At 52.2% G+C, this 19,495-nt stretch overlaps 2 protein-coding genes across 5 annotated transcripts in view; one reads left to right on the top strand and one right to left on the bottom strand.

Annotated features, from left to right (window-relative positions):
* The window catches only part of WDR93 (WD repeat domain 93), a 54,048-nt gene extending 44,466 nt beyond the window's left edge, over window positions 1–9,582 (top strand). For 2 of the 4 annotated variants that reach the window (XM_006058211.4, XM_044932763.2), the window contains exons 14-17: window positions 673–736; window positions 1,114–1,270; window positions 1,628–1,829; window positions 9,219–9,582. In XM_006058211.4, coding sequence (XP_006058273.2) covers window positions 673–736; window positions 1,114–1,270; window positions 1,628–1,829; window positions 9,219–9,318 — 523 coding nt within the window. In that variant the 3' untranslated portion in view covers window positions 9,319–9,582. Of the gene's footprint in view, window positions 1–598; window positions 737–1,113; window positions 1,271–1,627; window positions 1,830–1,928; window positions 2,433–9,218 lie in introns of those variants that run through there. The other 2 variants (XM_044932764.2, XR_006546754.1) reach the window with 2 other exon arrangements.
* A 6,231-nt stretch (window positions 9,583–15,813) lies between these two features.
* MESP1 (mesoderm posterior bHLH transcription factor 1) lies at window positions 15,814–17,267 on the bottom strand. The gene is made up of 2 exons (XM_025271276.3): window positions 16,490–17,267; window positions 15,814–16,174 (listed from the first exon to the last, which is right to left on the bottom strand). Exons 1-2 carry the CDS (start codon window positions 17,183–17,185, stop codon window positions 16,100–16,102), a joined length of 771 nt encoding a protein of 256 aa, XP_025127061.3. The 5' UTR covers window positions 17,186–17,267; the 3' UTR covers window positions 15,814–16,099.
* Between the last annotated feature and the right edge of the window lie 2,228 nt (window positions 17,268–19,495).

The following is a 19,495-nucleotide window of genomic DNA, read 5'->3' as shown; positions in this document are numbered from 1 at the left end:
GTCTGTTCTCTTTGTCTGTGTCTCCATTGCTGCTCTGTAAATAGGTTCACCAGACCATCTTTTTAATTCCATATATATGCATTAATATACAATATTTGTTTTTCTCTTTCTGACTTACTTCACTCTGTATATAGACTCCACCTTTTTTAAAATCGGAGTTACTGCTAAATATTATGTCTAATTTTTTTTCAAAAAACATATACCACACTGTTTTCCTAAATTCATCATCTCTTTGTTTTCCTTCAAGAATTAACCACATTCATACGACTGTATCTCCAAGCCATATACACTCCAGCTGTGCATATTTTAGGGAACTTGCTAATGGGATCATATTCTGTGCATTCTCCAATTTGTTTTCTACTGCCATTTATTCTGTGACTTGCTTTGCAGTATTGTTCAGGAGAATGGTACATGTCGTGTGCAGCTCCAGCTCTTTTATTTTCATTGCTATATAGTATCCCATCATATAATGTAACACAATTACCTAAGCACTCTCCTAGCAATGGATATTTAGACGGTTCCCAGTTTTTGCTCCTGTGAACATCTATGACATATGTCCTGATGCTTCTAGAGAAGAACTTGTCTGTATTGGATATAGGTATATGCCTAGGAGAGGACAGCAAAACTTGAAAGCTCCCGCAGTCTGGATGTCTGTGTGTCTGTCTGCTACAGGCCAGTGAAGTACCTGGATGAAGCCATCTGTGCCGTGGCCCCGGTCCAAGCCTTACCTGGCATGGTAGGTTCCTCAGGCTCCTCATTCTTCTTTAGTGAATGTGTTCATTATTCCTTCCCAAAAATCTCTGCTGAAGGCCTGTTGTGTGCTGGGCACAGATTGGGAGGAGAAAGCCCTTGCCCTTGTGGAGCTCCCAGTTCAGCGGGGAAGACAGGTGAGTCCCGGCAGGCGGCTTCTTTACCGCTGCTGCCGGCAGCTCCACAGGAGCAGACGCCGCTTTCCTGCTGCCCCCTGAACAGCTCCAGCTGGATCCAGAGGCTGGGTGCCCAAGGGTGAATAAATTCCCCCTTTGTTTTTTATTTCTAGCTGCTTTTCTTATTTCACACTGGAATGAGTGACAGACTGGAGAAGCCCCCACTCACCATCTCTTTGCTCCCCAGGTGCTGACCTTTTCCAGAGACGGCTCTGTGTTCCTCATGGATGTGGCCAAGTCGCAGATCATCTGCTCCTTTGCTCTCCCCAGATCCTACTCCCTGGTGGCCCCCTGGAACCCAGTGTTTGTCGTGTCTTTACACCACCCGTGTTTCCTGCTCCGAGGTACGGAGGGGGCCCGTGAGGGCTGCCGCCCAGACCTGTGGCCTGCTGACCACCTCCAACTCTCTCAGTCCTTGCATAGAGCACAGGGTGACCCCGTCCAGTCTCCTCCCCACTCCTCATCCCGGCCCCCACGGGCCAGGACACCGCCACTCAGTCCTCACTGGCGCTTAGATAAAATGCTGGGCAAGTCTCCCGTCTGGACTCCTGCTCCTCCAGATCAAGTAAGCCCCTCTTAGCCCAAACCCAGTGATCCAGGCTTTGTAAGCAGAGAGCAGCCCCCTCGCACCCACCTTGACCGCAAGGCGCATGGAAAAGGTAATCACTATAACAGAACACCATGTTCCTGTTTCATCCCAGGAGACCATCCAGATGAAATTGGATCTGCCAGCAAAGCTGAAGACATCCCAAATTCTATTTTCTATTTTAATTTTGAGGACTACCCACTCCTAGAAAACTTCTTAAGAAACTGCACCATTCCTCAAGCTAGCATATCGGCCCACCCAACATTTGCCCAGGCGCTGCCCCTGGAGGAGAGATGCGAGAAATTCTTCCAAAAGAGGTGAAGTTCTGGGTCTCTGCACCGGGGGTAGTCTCTGGACCATGGAATAAGTGGTTTGCTTGATCATAAGATCCTTTTCGGCATTTAAATCCCACTCAGGTTGGAAGAAAAGGAGTAATGAATTCAGGCCGGTAGAAAAGAAAGGCTTCAAGTTGGTGTTTTCTTCCTGTCAAGGCTGTCTTTTTCTTGTTGCTTTTTCAATTCTTTTTTTTTTTTTAAAGTATATTTGGATTATCAGACACAGTCATCTAAGACAGGGGTTGGCAAACTACAGCCAAATTTGGCCCACTGCCTGTTTTTGTGAATAGAGTTTCACCGGAAGACCCCACACCCACCGCTTTATGTCTCATCTCCTTATGTGAGAGTTACAGAGGAGCTGAGCAGCTGCAGCAGAGCCACTATGACCCACAAAGCCTAAATCATTTCCTAGCTGGCCTTGTAGAGAAAATGTTTGCCAGCCCCTTGTCTGAGCCCCTTTTCCTTTCTCCATCATCCATATAAACAATTACGTGATACACCTCTCCTCTTACCCCGACTGTAACCCCCAGCCCCAAGGGGCCTCTGCTTGTGTTCCTTCCTGCTATAAAAGCATCATTAATGGTACTCAGTCCATTCTGAGAAAGCAGGGGTCTCTTTTTTTTTTTATTTCATTTATTTACTTATTTATGTTTGGCTGCGCTGGGTCTTCATTGCTGCACACGGGACTTTCTCTAGTTGCGGTGTGAGGGCTTCTCATTGCCGTGGCTTCTCTCGCGGTGGAGCCTGGGCTCTAAGCACACGGGCTTCAGTAGCTGCAGTCCCGGGCTCCAGAGTGAGCGCTCAGTAGTTGAAGCCCGCAGGCTTACTTGCTCTGAGGCATGTGGAATCTCCCCTGACCAGGGATCAAATCTGTGTCCCCTGCATTGGCAGGCAGATTCTTAACCACTGGATCACTGGAGAAGTCCAGCTGGGGTCTCTTCTAATCCATCCACAACATTATATTGGATAATGAAGCATGTGTGATGTTTTTTCTTTGTATTTTTCCTATTTGCAACTTTTCTACCTGACATATGGATGTTTTTGGAAAATTTCAAACAATGGCTTTAAAAAAAAAGTCGAGAGAATGAGGTCAGGTCATGGCTGTAGTGGGGCCATTCTCCTGGGTTGAGAGTCATGCTGTGGAGCTTCCCGGTGCTCTTGCTTGATAAGGCTCAGAGAAGTTGTTTAATGAACATGTTCCCCTTTCTGTCCTCTCTGTCTCACTCCCTTCTTTCACTAGCCTAGGAAGGGTGTGCCTTCCCACTTCACCCAAAAGCCAACTGACTGCCCTCCCAGTGGGAAGGGACCACAGGCCAGTGGCTCCAGCTCCGGGCAGCTCACCTCCTGCCCGGCAGCCGAGGACCTGAGCAACTCAGGATGCCTTAGCCCCTGACCATTTCCTCCCTCAGTCAGGGCGCAGGTGGACGTTACCACTCAGATATCGCTTAACTAACCCTGCTTAGCCTGATAAGTTTGCTTCTCATGTAGTGCTACTACCATAACAGAGTAATTACCCACTGAAAAAATGTTACTCGTTATTTCTCAGTTTTATGTTGTTGTTCAGATGCTCAGTCGTGTCTGACTCTTTGCGATCCCTTGGACTGCAGCACACCAGGCTTCCCTGCCTTCACCATCTCCCAGAGTTGGCTCAAACTCATGTCCATTGAGTTGGTGATGCCATCTCATCTTCTGTTGCCCCCTTCGCCTTCTGGCCTCAGTCTTCCCCAGCATCAGATTCTTTTCCAGTGAGTCAGTTATTTGCATCAGGTGGCCAAAGCATTGACGCTTCAGCTTCAGCATCAGTCCTTCCAATGAATATTCAGAGCTGATCTCCTTTAGGATTGACTGGTTGGATCTCCTTGTAGTCCAAGGAACTCTCCAGAGTCTTCTCCAGCACCACAGTTCGAAAGCATCAATTCTTCAGTGCTCAGTCTTCTAAGCTTTATATATATATATATATGCACTTATAGAAATTTGGGAAACAGGACAATAAAGAAACTTTAATTTATTTATTAAATTAAATAATATAATTATTATTTAAATTAATATCACCCCTATCACCCCCAGATCCCAGCGCTGCCATTAATGCATCAGTAAATTTCCTTAAGATTTTATCATTAGCATTTTTACTATGTTGAGATCATGTTCACTTTTTTCATCTGGCTTTATGTCACTCCAGAATACAACTTAATGACTTTTTAAGAAAAACTTCCTTGTTGCTCTGGTTTTTAATGTCTATGTACATAAATTTCCATGGGAAGGGTGTCTATAATATCCTTCCCCACTCCTCCACGGCTGGGTCTGCTCTCTTAAGAAGGCAGTCCCTTCTGCCCTGACCCCCTCCAGTCTCCAGAGACCGATCCTGGCCCCCAATGGGTATAGAAGGCGGTCCTCTATCTCCCCTTCCCAACCATGTCTCTTCCTTTATCAACACATCTTAGCTCCTAGGTCCCACACCCCAGCCCCTCCCCAGGAGCGACTGCAGAAGCCGGGTGGGGTGGAAAGGCCTGCCTCCCAGGGAACCTTCTGCTGGGAAGTGGGCCAGAGTCAGCATGGCTGACCAGGTGGGGGGCTGAGGGGCCAGGTGCAGGGCTCAGGGCTGAACGAGCAGTGGGAGCTTGGGGAAGGGAAAAGCTCAGGGAGGTGCTCCCTCGGTCTAAGGACCCAGCAGGAGCCGGGAGGGGTTGCATGGTGTGGTTGGGGCAGCTCAGCTTGAAGGGACATTTACTTGGGCCTGATCACAGGATTCAATCATTTCCCTCGAGGTCCCAGAGATAAATTAGGAAACACTAATTTAGACAAGGCTAATTTAAACACTGATTTAGACAAGGCATTTCCTGCTCCCTGGTGGCTCAGACAGTAAAGAATCTGCCTGCAGTGCAGGACACCCAGGTTCGATCCCTGGGTTGGGAAGGTCCCCTGGAGAAGGGAATGGCAAACCCACTCCAGTACCCTTGCCTGAAAAATCCCATGGACAGAGGAGCCTGACAGGCTACATCCATAGGGTCGCAAAGAGTCGGACATGACTGAGCGACTAACGCCTCCACTTTCCTGGTTCTGCTTGCTCTGAGGTCTGACGTCTGGGGCTTTTCCAAAGAGTATCCTGCCTCCAATACTTTATTATGTTAAATAGACCTCAGTTCCGAAAAAAGTCGGTAAGCATTTATATTCCCACAACCTAGATTCTGTCATTAACAGTTTATTCTCATTGTTTCTTGGACATAAATATGTCCAAGGATTTTAATCATTTTTTTGGTCTCTGTTTACTTCTTGTGACTGAAACAGTTTCCCTTGGCCCTAAAACTAGGTGAAACTTTAAGGCAATGGATTTATGCTGCAATAGACTCAGAGTTCAAATTTAAGACAGTCTGTCCAAAGTGTTTTTGCAAAATGTGCACTTGGGACTTTTATAAATAGCCAGTGTGAAACTGAAGCATGCCTTTTGGACTTGGGAAGAAGGCCAGTTAGCACCCAGTGCGCCACCCCCCGCCCCCTCCACAGGCCTGGCTTCTGTTCCCATCCCTCCTGGGCCTCCAGGGCACCATTCCCATCTGGTTCCACTCCCTGATGGCAGGTCTGCCGTCTCGGCTGGGTCAGACTTTTGATCACAAGACAGAAATTTTAGGACACGGGAAGCTGCTAGAAACAACTCCTCACCCCTCTTTCTTCCTTCCATGCCCCCTATATTCCCTGTAGCCAAGCAGAAGGTGGGCTTCTGGGCTGACCCAACAGTCTCACGTCCACAGGGCACACACCCGCTTGGCGAAGCGTTGGGCAGATCCCATGTGGACCCCAGATGAGATTTCCCTTTAGGGTGGAGGAAGAATACTCCCACTGCCCCGTCTTCACTGTCCCTAGGAGGGAAATTGTGGGCCTGTCCTAACCTTCCTTTGCCTTTCTTTTATTATTAATTGATTAATTAATATATTTATTTTACTTTGGCTGTGCTGGGTCTTTGTTGCTGTACCCAGGCTTTCTTTAGTTGTAGCGAGTAGGGGCTTCTCTCCAGCTGCAGTGCTAGAGGGCTCCAGGGCACACAGGCTTCAGTAGCTATGGCACACGGGCTTTAGCTGCCCCGCGGCATGTGGAATCTCCCCAGGCCAGGGATTGAATCCGTGTCCCCTGCATTGGCAGGCAAACTCTTAACTACTGCACCACCAGGAAAGTTCTGCTTTTCTCGAGAAACAGAGGGACAAACCTCTGGAAAATTATTTATAGACCCATAGACCCCACATGTGCAGGCTGTAAGGCTACTGGAATTCAGAGGTCTTGCCTGAGGCCTTACAGATGTTCCGTCTGCTCTCCCACTTTGCAGATGGACAGCCCATCTTTTTGGAAGTTGGATGCACACACATTGCTTCAAAACAATAGACTGCAGTCATATTTGTTATGCCATCATGGGGAAGGAAAACCCTTTCTTTGCCTGATGGTGGAGGGAGGGTGTCTGGAGCTCCAGGGAGGGCTGTCCCCATGGACAGTCAGTACCTAGCCTCAGAGGGGCAGGCATCTTCCCGGGTCCCTCCTCACTGCTGAGCACCGGTGCTCAGCCAAAGGGAAGGGCACTGGTGCCATGAGAGCCACCCGCCCAGCTTCCACGTGCTCCCCACACCTCTGCGGTGCCCTTGGTGGATAAACTTGCCTCCCACTTCCCAGAGCACCCAAGACCTTGGCTGCCCTCTCACCCAGGTCACCCCCACCCTCACCCCCTGTCTCCCTCCTGATTCAGAGAAAGCGGCCTCCTGCTTATACTCACGGCTATCTCCTCCCCCAGGCACCCAGACCTTCCTGCCCATCGGGTTGGTGACCTCTTCCCTCCAGGGTCTTAATCACAGGCATGTGTCCCCACTGCATTCCCGAGTTAGGAAACAAGCCAGCGCCTTCCCAGTTCAGAGCCGCCTATTCCTCCTCTGCCCAGAGCCACGCTCCCAGTGACTACACCCCACTCCTGAGCCCTCTTCCCCCATCTGCGCCGCAGCCCACTGCAGACTCCACCACGGGGGTCACTCTGGTCCCATTTCCCAGCCAACATCCTCCCACAGTCATTTTTGTGAGTTTTTCCTAGTATTTCTGTGGAATGAATTGGAGGTGGGCTTTCAGAGTTAGAGGGGAGGTACGTCTGAAAGGGCAGATTCACCCTGCGTCCTTAGCCCCTCCCCAGACTGGCCAAGAAATGAAGGACAAAACTCATAGTTCGTAACTATTTCAATTTGGAAATTAAGGAGGTTGAGCATCTTTATATTATATCTATTCTCTGTTTCTCTGTCTCCTTCTGTAAATTGATCTGGCTCTCTTTCTCATGGTTGAGTTCTTTTTAATTTATTTATGTATATGGCTCTGCCAGGTCTTAATTGCGGCACGTGGGATCTGGTTCTCTGACCAGGGATCGAACACGGGCCCCCTGCACTTGGTGCGGGAAGTCTTAGCCCCTGGGCCACCAAGGAAGTCCTCATTTTCTTTTGATTTTAAAGAGTTCTTTGTAAATCATTTTGCCTGATTTGTCTTTGGTTATGAGTAATTTTGGTTGCCTGTTTAGCCAAACAGAAGTTGTGGAGAGGGATGTTTCCCCCTCCCTCCCTCAGGCTTTGCTGACGGGTGGTATGTAACTGAATCACTTTGCTGCTCAGCAGTAATTCACACAACATTGTAAATCAACTATTCTTCAATTTTAAAAAAAGAAAAGAATTAACCTTTCCTGAGCACCTGCAGTGTACCAGGTACTATGCTCAGTACTTTGAGGCACATCTTGTTTCTTACTAGGGTTAACTTTATCCCCTACAGCCAGGAAGCTAAGGCTGGCAGAGGTCAACTCGCCGGTCCAGGGCCACCAGCTTCTAAGTGAAGGAGCTGGGTCTGCACACGAGCTGCGAGTGGCCAAGGCCTGCATACCCTCTGCCTGCCCCTGCCCACCGACTCCCACACACACCCCACACACGGGGACTGGAAACTCCAAGGGTCGTCAATAGGGAAAGAGAAAGAGGTAGATCTGAGTGTCGCCAGGAAGCAACCGCCAGGATACTTTCAGTGAAAAAGGCGGACAGTGTGTTGCACCCTTCCTTTTAAGTTTACAAGGAGAGATGATATGCATGCCTGCACTTGTGTGTCTGAACGGTTTTCAAGGATTTACAAGGAGCCATTCATTACAGTTTCTTCAGGAACAGAAAATAAGGGTCTGAGGTGAGGAGGAGGTTTACTTTTAATTGTATACCCACTTTTGAATCCTTTGATTTTTTTTTTTTTTAAGCAAAGCATAGGTTACTTACATTAGAAAAAAAAAAAAAATAAAATGCTTTAATGCACGGAGTACCAGACATCTCGGTGTGGCTGTCCCACTGCCAGAGCCGCAGAACATACCCAAACCTGTGGTCCTTGTCTTTCCCCCAGAAGTGTCCCTCTTCCCATTTACTCTAAGCTTTTAAATGTTGTCCGCTTACTCAGGCGCCCGAGGTAGAAAGCTGGCAGCAGCCCGCACCCCTCCCCAGAAGGAAGGCCACCTCTCTCCTGCCTGCTCCCCATGGCCAGCTCTGCATGCAGTCTGAAGGGTGATCCTGGACTTCTCTGATTCTGCCACACTGACTGTGCATTTATCTTTTTATCTTTTTTTTTAAAGACTCAACTCAGAAATCTTATTCTCTGGGGGCATTCCCCAGGCAGGAAGTGCTCTTCTCTAGTTTTCTTCTATTGCTTTTAAATGCCACCTGTTACAAATGTTCTTTTCCTCTTGTCACCTCACTAAACTGGGCTTCCCAGGTGGTGCTAGTGGTAAAGAATCGGCCTGCCAATGCAGGAGACAGCAAGAGACAAGAGTTTGATCCCTGGATCAGGAAGATCCCCTGGAACAGGAAATGGCAACCCATTCCAATATTCTTGCCTGGGAAGTTCCATGGACAGAGGAGTCTGGCTGGCTACAGTCCATGGGGTCGCAAAGAGTCGGATATGACTTAGTGACTGATCACCTCACTAAACTGTGGGGGGGAGAGGGCAGCTGTTTTAGTCACTTTGATCTTGCCAACGTTTCCCCCAGTGCTGGTCACTAGTACGTGCTCACAAAATGTTACACGTAACTAGTGGCATTCGGATGTATTTAATGTTGGAACTGCAAATAGACTTTTAGTTCATAAATTCACCTTCCATCACTCCTATTATTCCTTCTGCAAAGCTGATTCAGGTACCTTCTGTGCACCAGGCTGAGTCCTGAGAACACAGACAGGAAGCAGACGTGTCATTTGGGGAGTTTCTCATATCAGCCCAGGGTGGTCAGGGTCTGCCCTGGGGACCTAGGAGCCCTGGGTGGGGGGTTGGGTGGGGGGGAATAGGGAATGGGGGGGGATGTGATACAAAGCAAGTTCCCCTCATCAACGGCCTGTCCCACAGTATTCAGAACCTGGCAAAGTACAAGGTGAAAGAGGAAGAGCACTGGACCCGGCTTCGGAGGTATTCCTTGCTTCTCCAAAAAGAGGACCTTAAGAAGTGACCGGGCTGCGGCCCTAGGCTCTGAAGAGGTTGGCAGCAGGCAGGCTTTGCCCCTGAACGCTCTGAGATCAAGAGACAAGACAAAGGGCTGCAGCTCAGTAGGCCTCAGGGGCCTGGCTTGAAGTCCTGGACCTCTGCAAGCCAGCAAGGGGAGAGACATGATTTGGGGGTGGGGGGGGGCCTTCAACCTGTAAGCCACTTGTCAGAATGCTCAGGAGAGCAGATGTCACCTGAATAAACAGAGATATTGTTTCCAGACTCCAAAGCTGCTGTGGTGTGTATCCTTCATTCCCACTCAGTCCAGACCCCCAGCAGGGCCCAGGCAATGAGGTCAGCCAGAGTCCCATGCCTCATAGGCCCACAAGCACAGCAGGAGCCACTCTGCTCAAATAAGCAAGACACCCAGTCCACCGGGCTCTGTGTGGCCCCCTTTTCTCTTGGCCCACTTGTTGTGGAATCTCTCTGGAGAGGCTGAGGCTCAGAGTAGGTTGACTGACTGCCTGAGGTCACACAGGTGTGAGAGGCAAAGTGGGGGCACGCAGGAATTTTGCCACTGCTGCCTGGGAACCCTAGAGGAGACTGGGGGCTGGGGGCCCAGGAGGGAGGCGCAGAGGTACCTTTTTCTTTTCTATAAACTGCCCTTCCCAGGAAAATTGGGTGGAGTCAGTCCCCTGCCGCTCAAAGCTTACGCCTGCCTCTCTGAGGACACCGTGTGGTGCCTTTAAGAACTGCAGGTGGTTAGTGCGCCCCAGCTTCTCCAAAGACTGAATGCTTGCATGGTTTGTGACCATACCTAGACAGCATATTAAAAAGCGGAGACATTACTTTGTCAACAAAGGTCTGTCTAGTCAAGGCTATGGTTTTTCCAGGATTCATGTATGGATGTGAGATTTGGAGTATAAAGAAAGTTGAGCGCCAAAGAATTGATGATTTTAAACTGTGGTGTTGGAGAAGACTCTTGAGAGTCCCTTGGACTGCAAGGAGATCCAACCAGTCAATCCTAAAGGAAATCAGTCCTGAATATTCATTGGAAGGACTGGTGTTGAAGCTGAAATTCCAATACTTTGGCCACCTGATGTGAAGAACTCACTCATCTGAAAAGCCCCTGATGCTGGAAAAGTTTGAAGATGGGAGGGGAAGGGGACAACAGAGGATGAAATGGTTGGATGGCATCACTGACTCAATGGACATGAGTCTGAGTAAACTCCGGGAGTTGGTGATGGACAGGGAGGCCTGGTGAGCTGTAGTTGCAGAGTCGGACACGACTAAGCGACTGAACTGAACTGTTTCTGTGTCCCTATCCACTTTCTCCCCCGAGTCATACACAGTCTTTGTTGGCATGACACCTGCCTCATAGCAGGTTACATGACACCTGACTAGTTGAATGCCCCCTGGATGAAGAGATCCCCACCTGAGACACTCTGCCCCCCGCCGTCCTCACCATGAGAATGAAAACACAGCAGGAAAAACAAAAACAGAACGTTCTACAGTATCCTTTTCCTCTACACAGTATGTATGGTGGCTGGCAGGTCTCTCTGGGATGAGAAAGGAAAATTTAGGATGATCGTCTCGGCTTTACATGTCACCTAAATGTGACGGGGAACTGACATTTACAGGACATCTACCAGGGTCTCTGTATTTTAGATAAAAGCCTTAAGTCACTTTGTGAAATGTAAGTATGATTGTCCCCATCTAACAAAGAGGGAAATTGAGACTGCAGTCAAGACTTGGAACAACCTTATCAAATGTTGGTGGACTTTTTCAGTAGCAAAAGTCAGAAACCCAACTCAAACTAACTTCAGCCACAAGGAGAATTTGTTGGCTCATGGAGTGTAAAAGTCTAGACATAATTCTTTCCATGTGGTTGGCCCCAGGTCAGGTTGTTTATTTTTGTTTTAGTATCTATTTTTCTTTATTTACTTATTTGGCTACACCAGGTCTTAGTTTCAGCATGCAGGATCTAGTTCCCTGACCAGGGATTGAACCTGGGTCCTCTGCATTGGGAGCATAGAGTCTTAGCTACTGGACCACCAGGGAAGTCCCCACCCCCCAGTTTTGATTCCCTTTTTTAGGTAGGCCCTTCTGCTTGGGTGGCAAAAAGACCACGAACAGCACCCACGGTGACTGTCCCTTTTTCAGTGGTTCCAGCAAAGTCCTGAGCCTGCTCCTCACTGGCCTGCATGTGGTCGCGTCCCTGAACCACTCACTGTGATGACCATTTAAACCTGCACACGTGCCCATCCCTAGATGGGTGTGGAGGTCACGGCCACCCAAACTAAGGAAGGGAGAGCTGTCTGGAGAAAAGAAAATGACAGGCTGCAAGGGACAAGAGTAGGAGGGGTGCTGAGCAGGCCAAGACAATGGAGGTGCCCTGTCCACCCTTTCCAAAGTCACATGCTGCCAACACCAGGCACCTCCTCACTTCCTAGTGTGGGTGGGGAGAGCAATGGGGGTTGGGGCATTCACAGGGAACCTTACATGCTGGACCCACAGAGGGATAAGGGAGAGGGAACCAGGGCTGGCAAAGTACCAGACGGTGGGCAGAAGAGGCTCAGGTGGCATGAGGCTGGGGAATCCAGGGCTCTAGCCCCACCCCCCATGGAGCTGGTGCACTACTGGGGCTGTGCCAGTGGCCCCCAAAGATGTCCCTGCCCTCTGGGAGAGAGGGCCCTGAGAAGCACCAAGAACCCTGGGTTTTCTTGGGGAGCATTAGGACGCAGGCGAGTGTCCAGGGCACAGAGTTTAGGAGGCACTCACTCTCAGGGTTGTGCAAAGGCAGGGTCTGTACCTGGATGGGGAGGGGGCAGAGGAGGAGAGTGGACAAAGTGGGCCTGGCCTCACCCTGGGACAATCCGGGCCTTGCAGTTAGGACTGGCTTCCCTCCTGAGCCCTGGGCCAGCCTGGTTCTCCAAGCGGGGGTGTTTCAGAATCCTGGGGCATCCATGTGCCCCGCCCCTCAGGTGGGCTGGTTCATTTAGCACAGCATGGCCCTCCAACCAGGCACACCACCCACTCGCCCAAGTTTGAGCCCAGCTTTCCAGCCCGGCTCCTGGGACAGTCTGCCCTCTGCTGATACAGACCAGCAGCCTCCCCTCCAGCCCTGGGTTCATCTGGTGACCCATGTGGTGTGGTGACCCATGAAGCGATGTCTTCAGTGTCAACTGATCGCTTAGCTACCCCTCCTGAAAACACTGACCCACCCAACATCAGCATCTACAAAACACGGCTCTCTCACAGGAGCAATACATGTGGTCAGCAGGCAGCGGCAGGTCCCTGCCGGAGATGGCACTGGTGGCCCATGTGCTTTAGGAGCTTTATTCAGACCCCTCAACACACACACATACTACTTGCTTGACGGGCTACAGCAAAGACCAGAACTGTTGAGTACCGCTCACCAATGTCGCCAACCAATAAACAGGTATACTTTGTCGTCGTTTAGTCGTTCAGTCGTGTCCGACTTTTTGAGACCCCATGGACTATACCCCGCCAGGCTCCTCTGTCCATGGGATTTTCCAGGCAAAGATACTGGAGTGGGTTGCCATGTCCTTCTCCAGGGGATTTTCCCGGCCCGTGTCTCTTGCATCTCCTGCCTTGGCTGCTGGATTCATCACTGCACCACCTGGGAAGCCCCAACCAGGTATACTGCTGCTGCTGCTAAGTCACTTCAGTCGTGTCCGACTCTGTGTGACCCCATAGACAGCAGCCCACCGGGCTCCCCCATCCCTGGGATTCTCCAGGCAAGAACAGGAGTGGGTTGCCATTTCCTTCTCCAATGCATGAAAGTGAAAAGTGAAAGGGAAGTCGCTCAGTTGTGTCCGACTCTTTGCGACCCCATGGACGGGAGCCTACCAGGCTCCTCCATCCATGGGATTTTCCAGGCAAGAGTCCTGGAGTGGGGTGCCATCGCCTTCTCCGAACCAGGTATACTAGCTTTGTGAAAATTTCCTTGTTCTTTTTCTGTACTCCAGTGTCCTCATCTGTAAAAGAGCTACAGGTGCCCCACCACCTGCCCACCTCACCTGTGCATCTGAGGCTTAAATGACTTGAAATTAGTTGTTGAATTTATTTTCTTTAACATTTTATTTTTTAGCAATATATATAAATAGAATTCTCCTTTAACCTTTTGACCTTTCCTCAGGGCATGTGGAATTCTATCTAGGTTCCTGACCCCAGATGGGACCCGCATTGGAAGCCTGGAGTCTTAACTACTGGCCAGCCAGGGAAGCGCCCCCAGTTGGTGAATTTAAAGCCTTAAACACAGCCCGGGCTCGTCCGGTTGCTCCGTATATATGTGCTTCTCCACCATGACGGTTCTGACCCCTGGCGGCTGCGAAGGCGGCCAGCAGCGACCAGAGCCGGTCAGGATCAGCCGCTGATGCCATACTCTGCCCTCCCCACCACGCCCACGCGCACCCCCACCCCACTTCCAGTAGGCCTGCGCGCAGCCCGCTCCGGACCAGCCCCCACGGTGAGGGGACGTGCCACCCAGCACCCTCTGTCCCTGCTCAGCTGTCGCCAAGGCGATACGCCCGCGGTGAAGCACACCGGCCCCGGAGTCATACCCGGGGCCCAGTCTCAACGCGGCCCCTGATCTTCCTCAACTTCCCATCCTCCACACGGCCCCGCTAACGGCTTAGCTCAACAGGTTAGCAGAGAACTGACAGCGCGCCCTCACCCAGGGCTCACCTACCTGGGAGCCGCTCTCGGCCCTCCTCCTGGTGGGTGCCCCCCAGGAAGGGGGTGGGGTGCGGGAGGGGTGGGAGGCGCCCCTTCCCATCTCCAGCCCTCTTATTAGCGGGGACGTGTTAATGGAAATTCACACCCAGGTGCTAATAAACAGTGGGCCGCTCTAGGCTCGGAGAGCGAGGGGAGGCGCACCCCAGGGGAGGGGGCTGGCCGATGAGACCCACTTATCTATGAAAAGACTTGCTAATAACTTTAATTCCCCGTCCTAAACCACGGGGCCTTTACCATGCAAATAGATTTTTCTAAACTGGGCAGGGTCCTGGAGAAGACTTCCCGCTCAGCTCCTTAGGGCCCTGGGAGGGAAGACAGAGTTGGGGGCGGAGGCGCGGGAAAGGGGCGGATCGGTGAAGGTGTGAGGTCCCGCCCCCTGCGGGGCCTCTGCTTTTGGATCCCACTCTCTACAACCAAATGCTGGCCAGGGAGCGCCAGGACTCCTGAATTACACACTGTGACCCCCACCCCACTCCGAGTTATTGCCCCTCCTGGCCTGGGCCAGAGCATTGGGAATGATCTCTGAAGTGGTTTCAAAACAAATCAATATCAACCTATAAATCATAAACTGTGCTACACCCATGCAATGGAATATTACTGAGCAATAAATATAAATGAAGTACTGATACACGAGAAAATATGCTTTCATTCATATGAAAGTCCAGAATAGGCAAATCTGTAGAGCTAGAAGAAAGCAGATGAGTGGGCTGGGGTGGAGAATAGGGGGATGGAGTAACAGGGAATCACGGATAAATGGTTACAGGGTCTCTTTTGAGGGGTAGTAAAAATGACCCAAAATAAGACAGTGGTGATGGTTACCTAACTATGTATATACTAAAACCATTGAATTATGTACTTGAAAAGAATGCATTTCACGGTATAAATTATATCTCAATAAAGATATTTTTTAACAAATGCCAAGGTCAGTATTTCAAAGATGCTTGAGGGGGGCAGGGAGGAAGCATTCATAGATGGCTGAGAGACCCCTTACCCCACCTCACCAACCTCCTGGCTTGACTGCTCATCAGACCCCCTGACTGAACCCAGGTTTCCCCTCCCCCCATACAGCATTTCCCTAATCTGAATCCAAGCCTAGATCCAGGTCAGTTCTGTGGATCTGGATACAACCGATGGACCTCTCATCTTGCCTGAGCCAGGCCTCTGGGAGGTCACAGCTATTTAAAATTGGGACTGATCCACCTGTGTTATGTCCCTAAACAAGGGAGAGAAACCAGAGTAAAGGGAGATGGGAGAATCCCAGGGTCCAGGCCTTGATGCTCCAGCACAAGGGCAGTACACACATGCAGTGAGCCCTTGGAGCTGGCGTCCTGTCAGACCCTAGAAAGAGTGGAGCAGGCAAAACCCAACCAGGGCCGAGAGCTCAGATTCTGGAAGTCATACCTGGGTTTGAGTGCTGATCCTTGGTTTATCCTTCTGCAAAATAACTACTTAGGAATAAAATGTGTAAAGACCCGGTGCACAGTAAGTATGCACTAATGGAAACGCATTTTCTACAGAGATACTTGGTTTTATCCAGGTTCAAAGAAAAGGTAGACAGACTCAGCTTGCGGCTGCTTTCCTCAAATGAAGCCCCGCCCCCTTCAGGCGGGCCCATCGGGAATAAGGGGGTGCTAAGACGGGGCTAGGGGCAAGGAGGAAGGGGTCTGAAGCTGTGTGCTTCGGGGACTCCCAAATCCCTGACGTCCTTTGGAGGAGGGGAGGGAAGCTTTGTGTCCTTGTGGAGGAAGAACTTGCCAACTGACACCAGCACAGAGTTTATTCACAAATAAATAAATACATACTAGGCAGAGCTCCTGCCTGTCTCCAAGTGTCCACCCTCTGAGCCCCTCCATCGAGGGAGGGGTTGCGGAAGTCCGTCCTAGGTGGGGACCGGCTCTCACTTCCAGCGATGCCCATGCCGGTATCTCCGGTGCCCTCTTTCAGGAAAGGGAGTCTGGAGAGGGACCGCTTCGAAGGCGCGGAGGCCAAAAAGGGGTCGGTGCTCACAGAACTAGGCGCCAGATGTCCGCCGTCACTTCAACTTCTCAGGCCGGCGGCCACTCCAGGGGCAAGAGGGGCATCGAGGTCTCCAGCAGGGCCAGTACATCGCCGGGAAAGAGCTGGAGGTGACAGGGGACAGCGTGGTCCTCAGCGTGAGGCTGCCGAGCCGGGGTGTCCGCGCTCGTGAGCTCCGCTCTCAGGGGGGCCTTCGGCGTCCCCAGTGTCCCCCTCCCTCCCCTCGCCGCTCGGGCGCCCCGCGCACGCCAAACGTGTAGCTCCAGAGAGCGAGTAGGCGAGGCCGGGCCGCCGGTGCGGGAGCCCCACGGGGGGCTGATCCCCGGAGTGTGAGGTGGGGATGTGAGACGGTAGGTAGTGCCACCCCACGACGGCGCTGAGCCGGGAGGGAGTTCCGCGCGATGGAGGGCGATACTAACCGGGGATGAGGGGCTCGGCTCCAACGCCGGTCCTTGCGGGCAAGCCGCCCCGCGGTCGTAAAGCACCGGAGGGTCGCGCAGCTCGGGCGCTGCCAGGGCTCCGGGGCAAGCCGGCGGGGACCCCCAGGACACCGCGGTGCCGGCGGCCGAGCTGGAGCAGCAGCCTCGCATCTGCGCCTCCGCGGGGCCGCCGTCGGGGCACAGCGCGCAGCCCCGAGGGGGCGCCGCGTCGCCGCGTTGCCGGCGCCGGCGCTGCAGGCTGTCCTCGCTGAGGCCCAGCACGGCCGACAGGTGTCCGATGTAGCGGATGGCCAGGCGCAGCGTCTCGATCTTGGTCAGGCTCTGGCCGGCGGGCGCCACAGACGGAGGCAGAAAGCGGCGCAGCTCGTGGAGGGCGCGGGCGAGCGTGCGCATGCGCAACTTCTCCCGCTCGCTGGCGCTCTGCCTCTGCCCGGCGCCCAGGCGGCCTCCCCGCGCGCCTCGCCTCCCAGCTGCCCGGGCGCGGAGGGCGGCGCGGGTGGCCGGGCTCCCGGGGCTCGGCACGGGGCTGCAGGCCGGGACGCTGCCCCAGGAGTCCGGGGACGAAGCGGGGGAGCAGCCGCAGTCCGCGTCGGCGGCCGACGGCGGCTGAGCTGGGCCCCAGCCTGCCGCGAGCATCCAGGACTCAGAGAGCGGAGGGCACAGGGGCTGGGCCATGGCAGCGGCGGCGTGTCTGGGGGCTGGCAGCCGGCGACCGCTTTATCCCCGAGCCCCGAAGTGTGAAGTGGCCTCTTCCAGGCCGCATCAGCACTTCAAAGGGGGCTAGGGGGCCTGGCGGGGGCGGGGCTTGACCCTTTGAACCAATGTCTGGGTGGGGGTTGCGGGGGCCGAAGGTGTCGGCCTGTTGGCTACGCCAGGTTGGCCCCACCTGGGCCCTCGCATGGACACCTGACCCGGACACTCCGGCCTTCTGCTCGCGCCAGTAGCAGGCGCTGTCCAGGGTGTTGGACCAGCTCAGCAGGCTAAGGGAAGCCAGGTCAGGGAACTGCAAATTCTGTTACTTAGGTTTGGGGCTGCCTTCACCTGTCGGAAACCTTATGCAAATTCTTGTTTTCTTGAGGGTTTTCCTGGTGGCTCAGTGGTAAAGAATCTGCCTGCCAATGCAGGAGACATGGATTCGATCCCTGGTCCAGGAAGATCCCACACGCCTCGGAGTAACTAAGCTCAGTGCACCACATTCATTGAACCTGTGCTCTAAATAGAGCCCAGGAGCGGCAACTTCTGAAGCCCCCGCGCACCCTAGAGCCAGAGCTCTGCAACAAGAGAAGCCACCGCAATGAGAAGCCCATGAACCACAACCAGAGAGTAGCCCCTGCTTACCCGCAACTAAAGAAGAGCCCACGCAGCAACCAAGATGCAGCAAGCCAGAACTAAATAAATGCTTAAAAAAAAAAAAGTTTTCTTGAACCTTCGTTTCCAGTTTGTGTAATGGGGGAGAAGGAAACGGCAACCCACTCCAGTATTCTTTCCTGGAGAAGTCCACGGACAGAGGAGCCTGGCAGGTTCATACGGTCCACGGGGTCGCAAAGAGTCGGACACGACTGAGTGACTAACACGGGCACGCTGTGGCAGCAGGTCCCTGGACTCCTGTAGAGGCCAGGAGGGCGTGGGGCCCTGACTCCATGTTCCTCCTCCAGGGCAGACTGGTCCTGGGTGCTCCCTTCCCTGGAGGTGGTGAGTGGGAGAGACGAAGCTATCCCTGTAAATCCAGCAAGCTGGCAGAATCTGGGCAGGCTGGTGAACCATCTGAGCCGGAGGAGAGGAGCCCTGCTGCCCTCCAGGACACCCTCAGCCTGGCAGGGTCGAGGGCTTGGCCTGTTGCCACAGCTTCCACCTCTGGCCTTTTGCTGGCATCCCACCACTTTGGGGCAGGTGTAATGGGCTTTGCCAATGAAATGTGAGTGACAATGACACAGAAAAAGCACTTAAGAAAATTCAGAGTAATTCCCTGGTGGTCCAGTGGTTAGGACTCAGCGCTCTTACTGCAGGGGCCCCAGGTTCTATCCCTGGTCAGGAAATAAGATCCCACAACACACAGCACGGCAAAAAAAAAAAAAAAAAAAAAAAACACCCCATGATGATAAAAATTCTCAGCAAATTTAGGCTCAAGGAGAACTTTCTCAGTCTGATGAAAGGCATCCTCAGGGAACCTACAGCTCACAGCATACTAAATAGGGAAAGACTGAAAGATTTCCTTCAATACTCAGAGCAAGGCGAGGATGTTGGCTTCTACTCACACCTTGTCAATGTTGGGAGGTGGGGGTCTCACCTGTGGAATAAGGAAAGAGAAATAAAAGGCATATGGATTGGAAAGGAAGAAATAAAACTGTCTCCATTTATGGACAACATGATTGTCCACATGGAAAAGCTCAGAGGGTCTGCATCGCCTGCCTGACCCTTCGGGTCTGAGTTTACATGTTGTCACAATAGCTCCTTCATGCATGGAGGTCTGCTCTCCAGCTGAACTGTGAAGTATTTGGAGTTTGGTATCATGTCTTCCAAAGAAGTGGTATCTAGGGTTTCTTTCAGAGGTCTGCTGTCTTGCATCCCCCAGGCTTCCAGTTCTGTGAGACTCATGGGTGAGCTGGTTTGTAGCAAAGAAAGCCAAGTGACTTGGTACCTTCTTCCTGAGCATCTTTGCTCACTACCAACCCTCTCCCCTTGTCTCCTTTCTCTTCTACTGCCCTTGGCCTCTCTTAACACCCTCTATACCCCATACTCTGCAGTCTGTCTCAGCAGCCCAAATGCTTATGCCCATGATCACATATAGGAGAGACAGTGCCAACCCACCCCTGGAGAGAAGGGCTAGAGTCCATCCCATGGGCACATGCCACAGGGCCCATTGGCTCCCTAGGAGAGCCTGGCCTACGAGGACCCTCCCAGGCATGCAGCTGTCAGTATGGTCTGCCCTGTCTGGATCCTGGACAATGGATGGGGTTCTAGATCCAAGCCAAGAACCTGGCATTA

Source organism: Bubalus bubalis, chromosome 20 (assembly GCF_019923935.1).
Source record: "Bubalus bubalis isolate 160015118507 breed Murrah chromosome 20, NDDB_SH_1, whole genome shotgun sequence".
In the NCBI taxonomy this organism is placed as follows: domain Eukaryota; kingdom Metazoa; phylum Chordata; class Mammalia; order Artiodactyla; family Bovidae; genus Bubalus; species Bubalus bubalis.
Note: the sequence above shows the minus strand (reverse complement) of the source record. Positions and strands in the feature narration are given on the sequence as shown.

Bases quoted from the DNA above. Each gene is read 5' to 3' on its own strand.
- MESP1 (XM_025271276.3), bottom strand. From the start codon at position 17,185: ATGGCCCAGCCCCTGTGCCCTCCGCTCTCTGAGTCCTGGATGCTCGCG. The intron at 16,175-16,489 runs GTTAGTATCGCC...TGTCACCTCCAG, and splicing joins AGCCGAGCCCCTCATCCCCG to CTCTTTCCCGGCGATGTACT.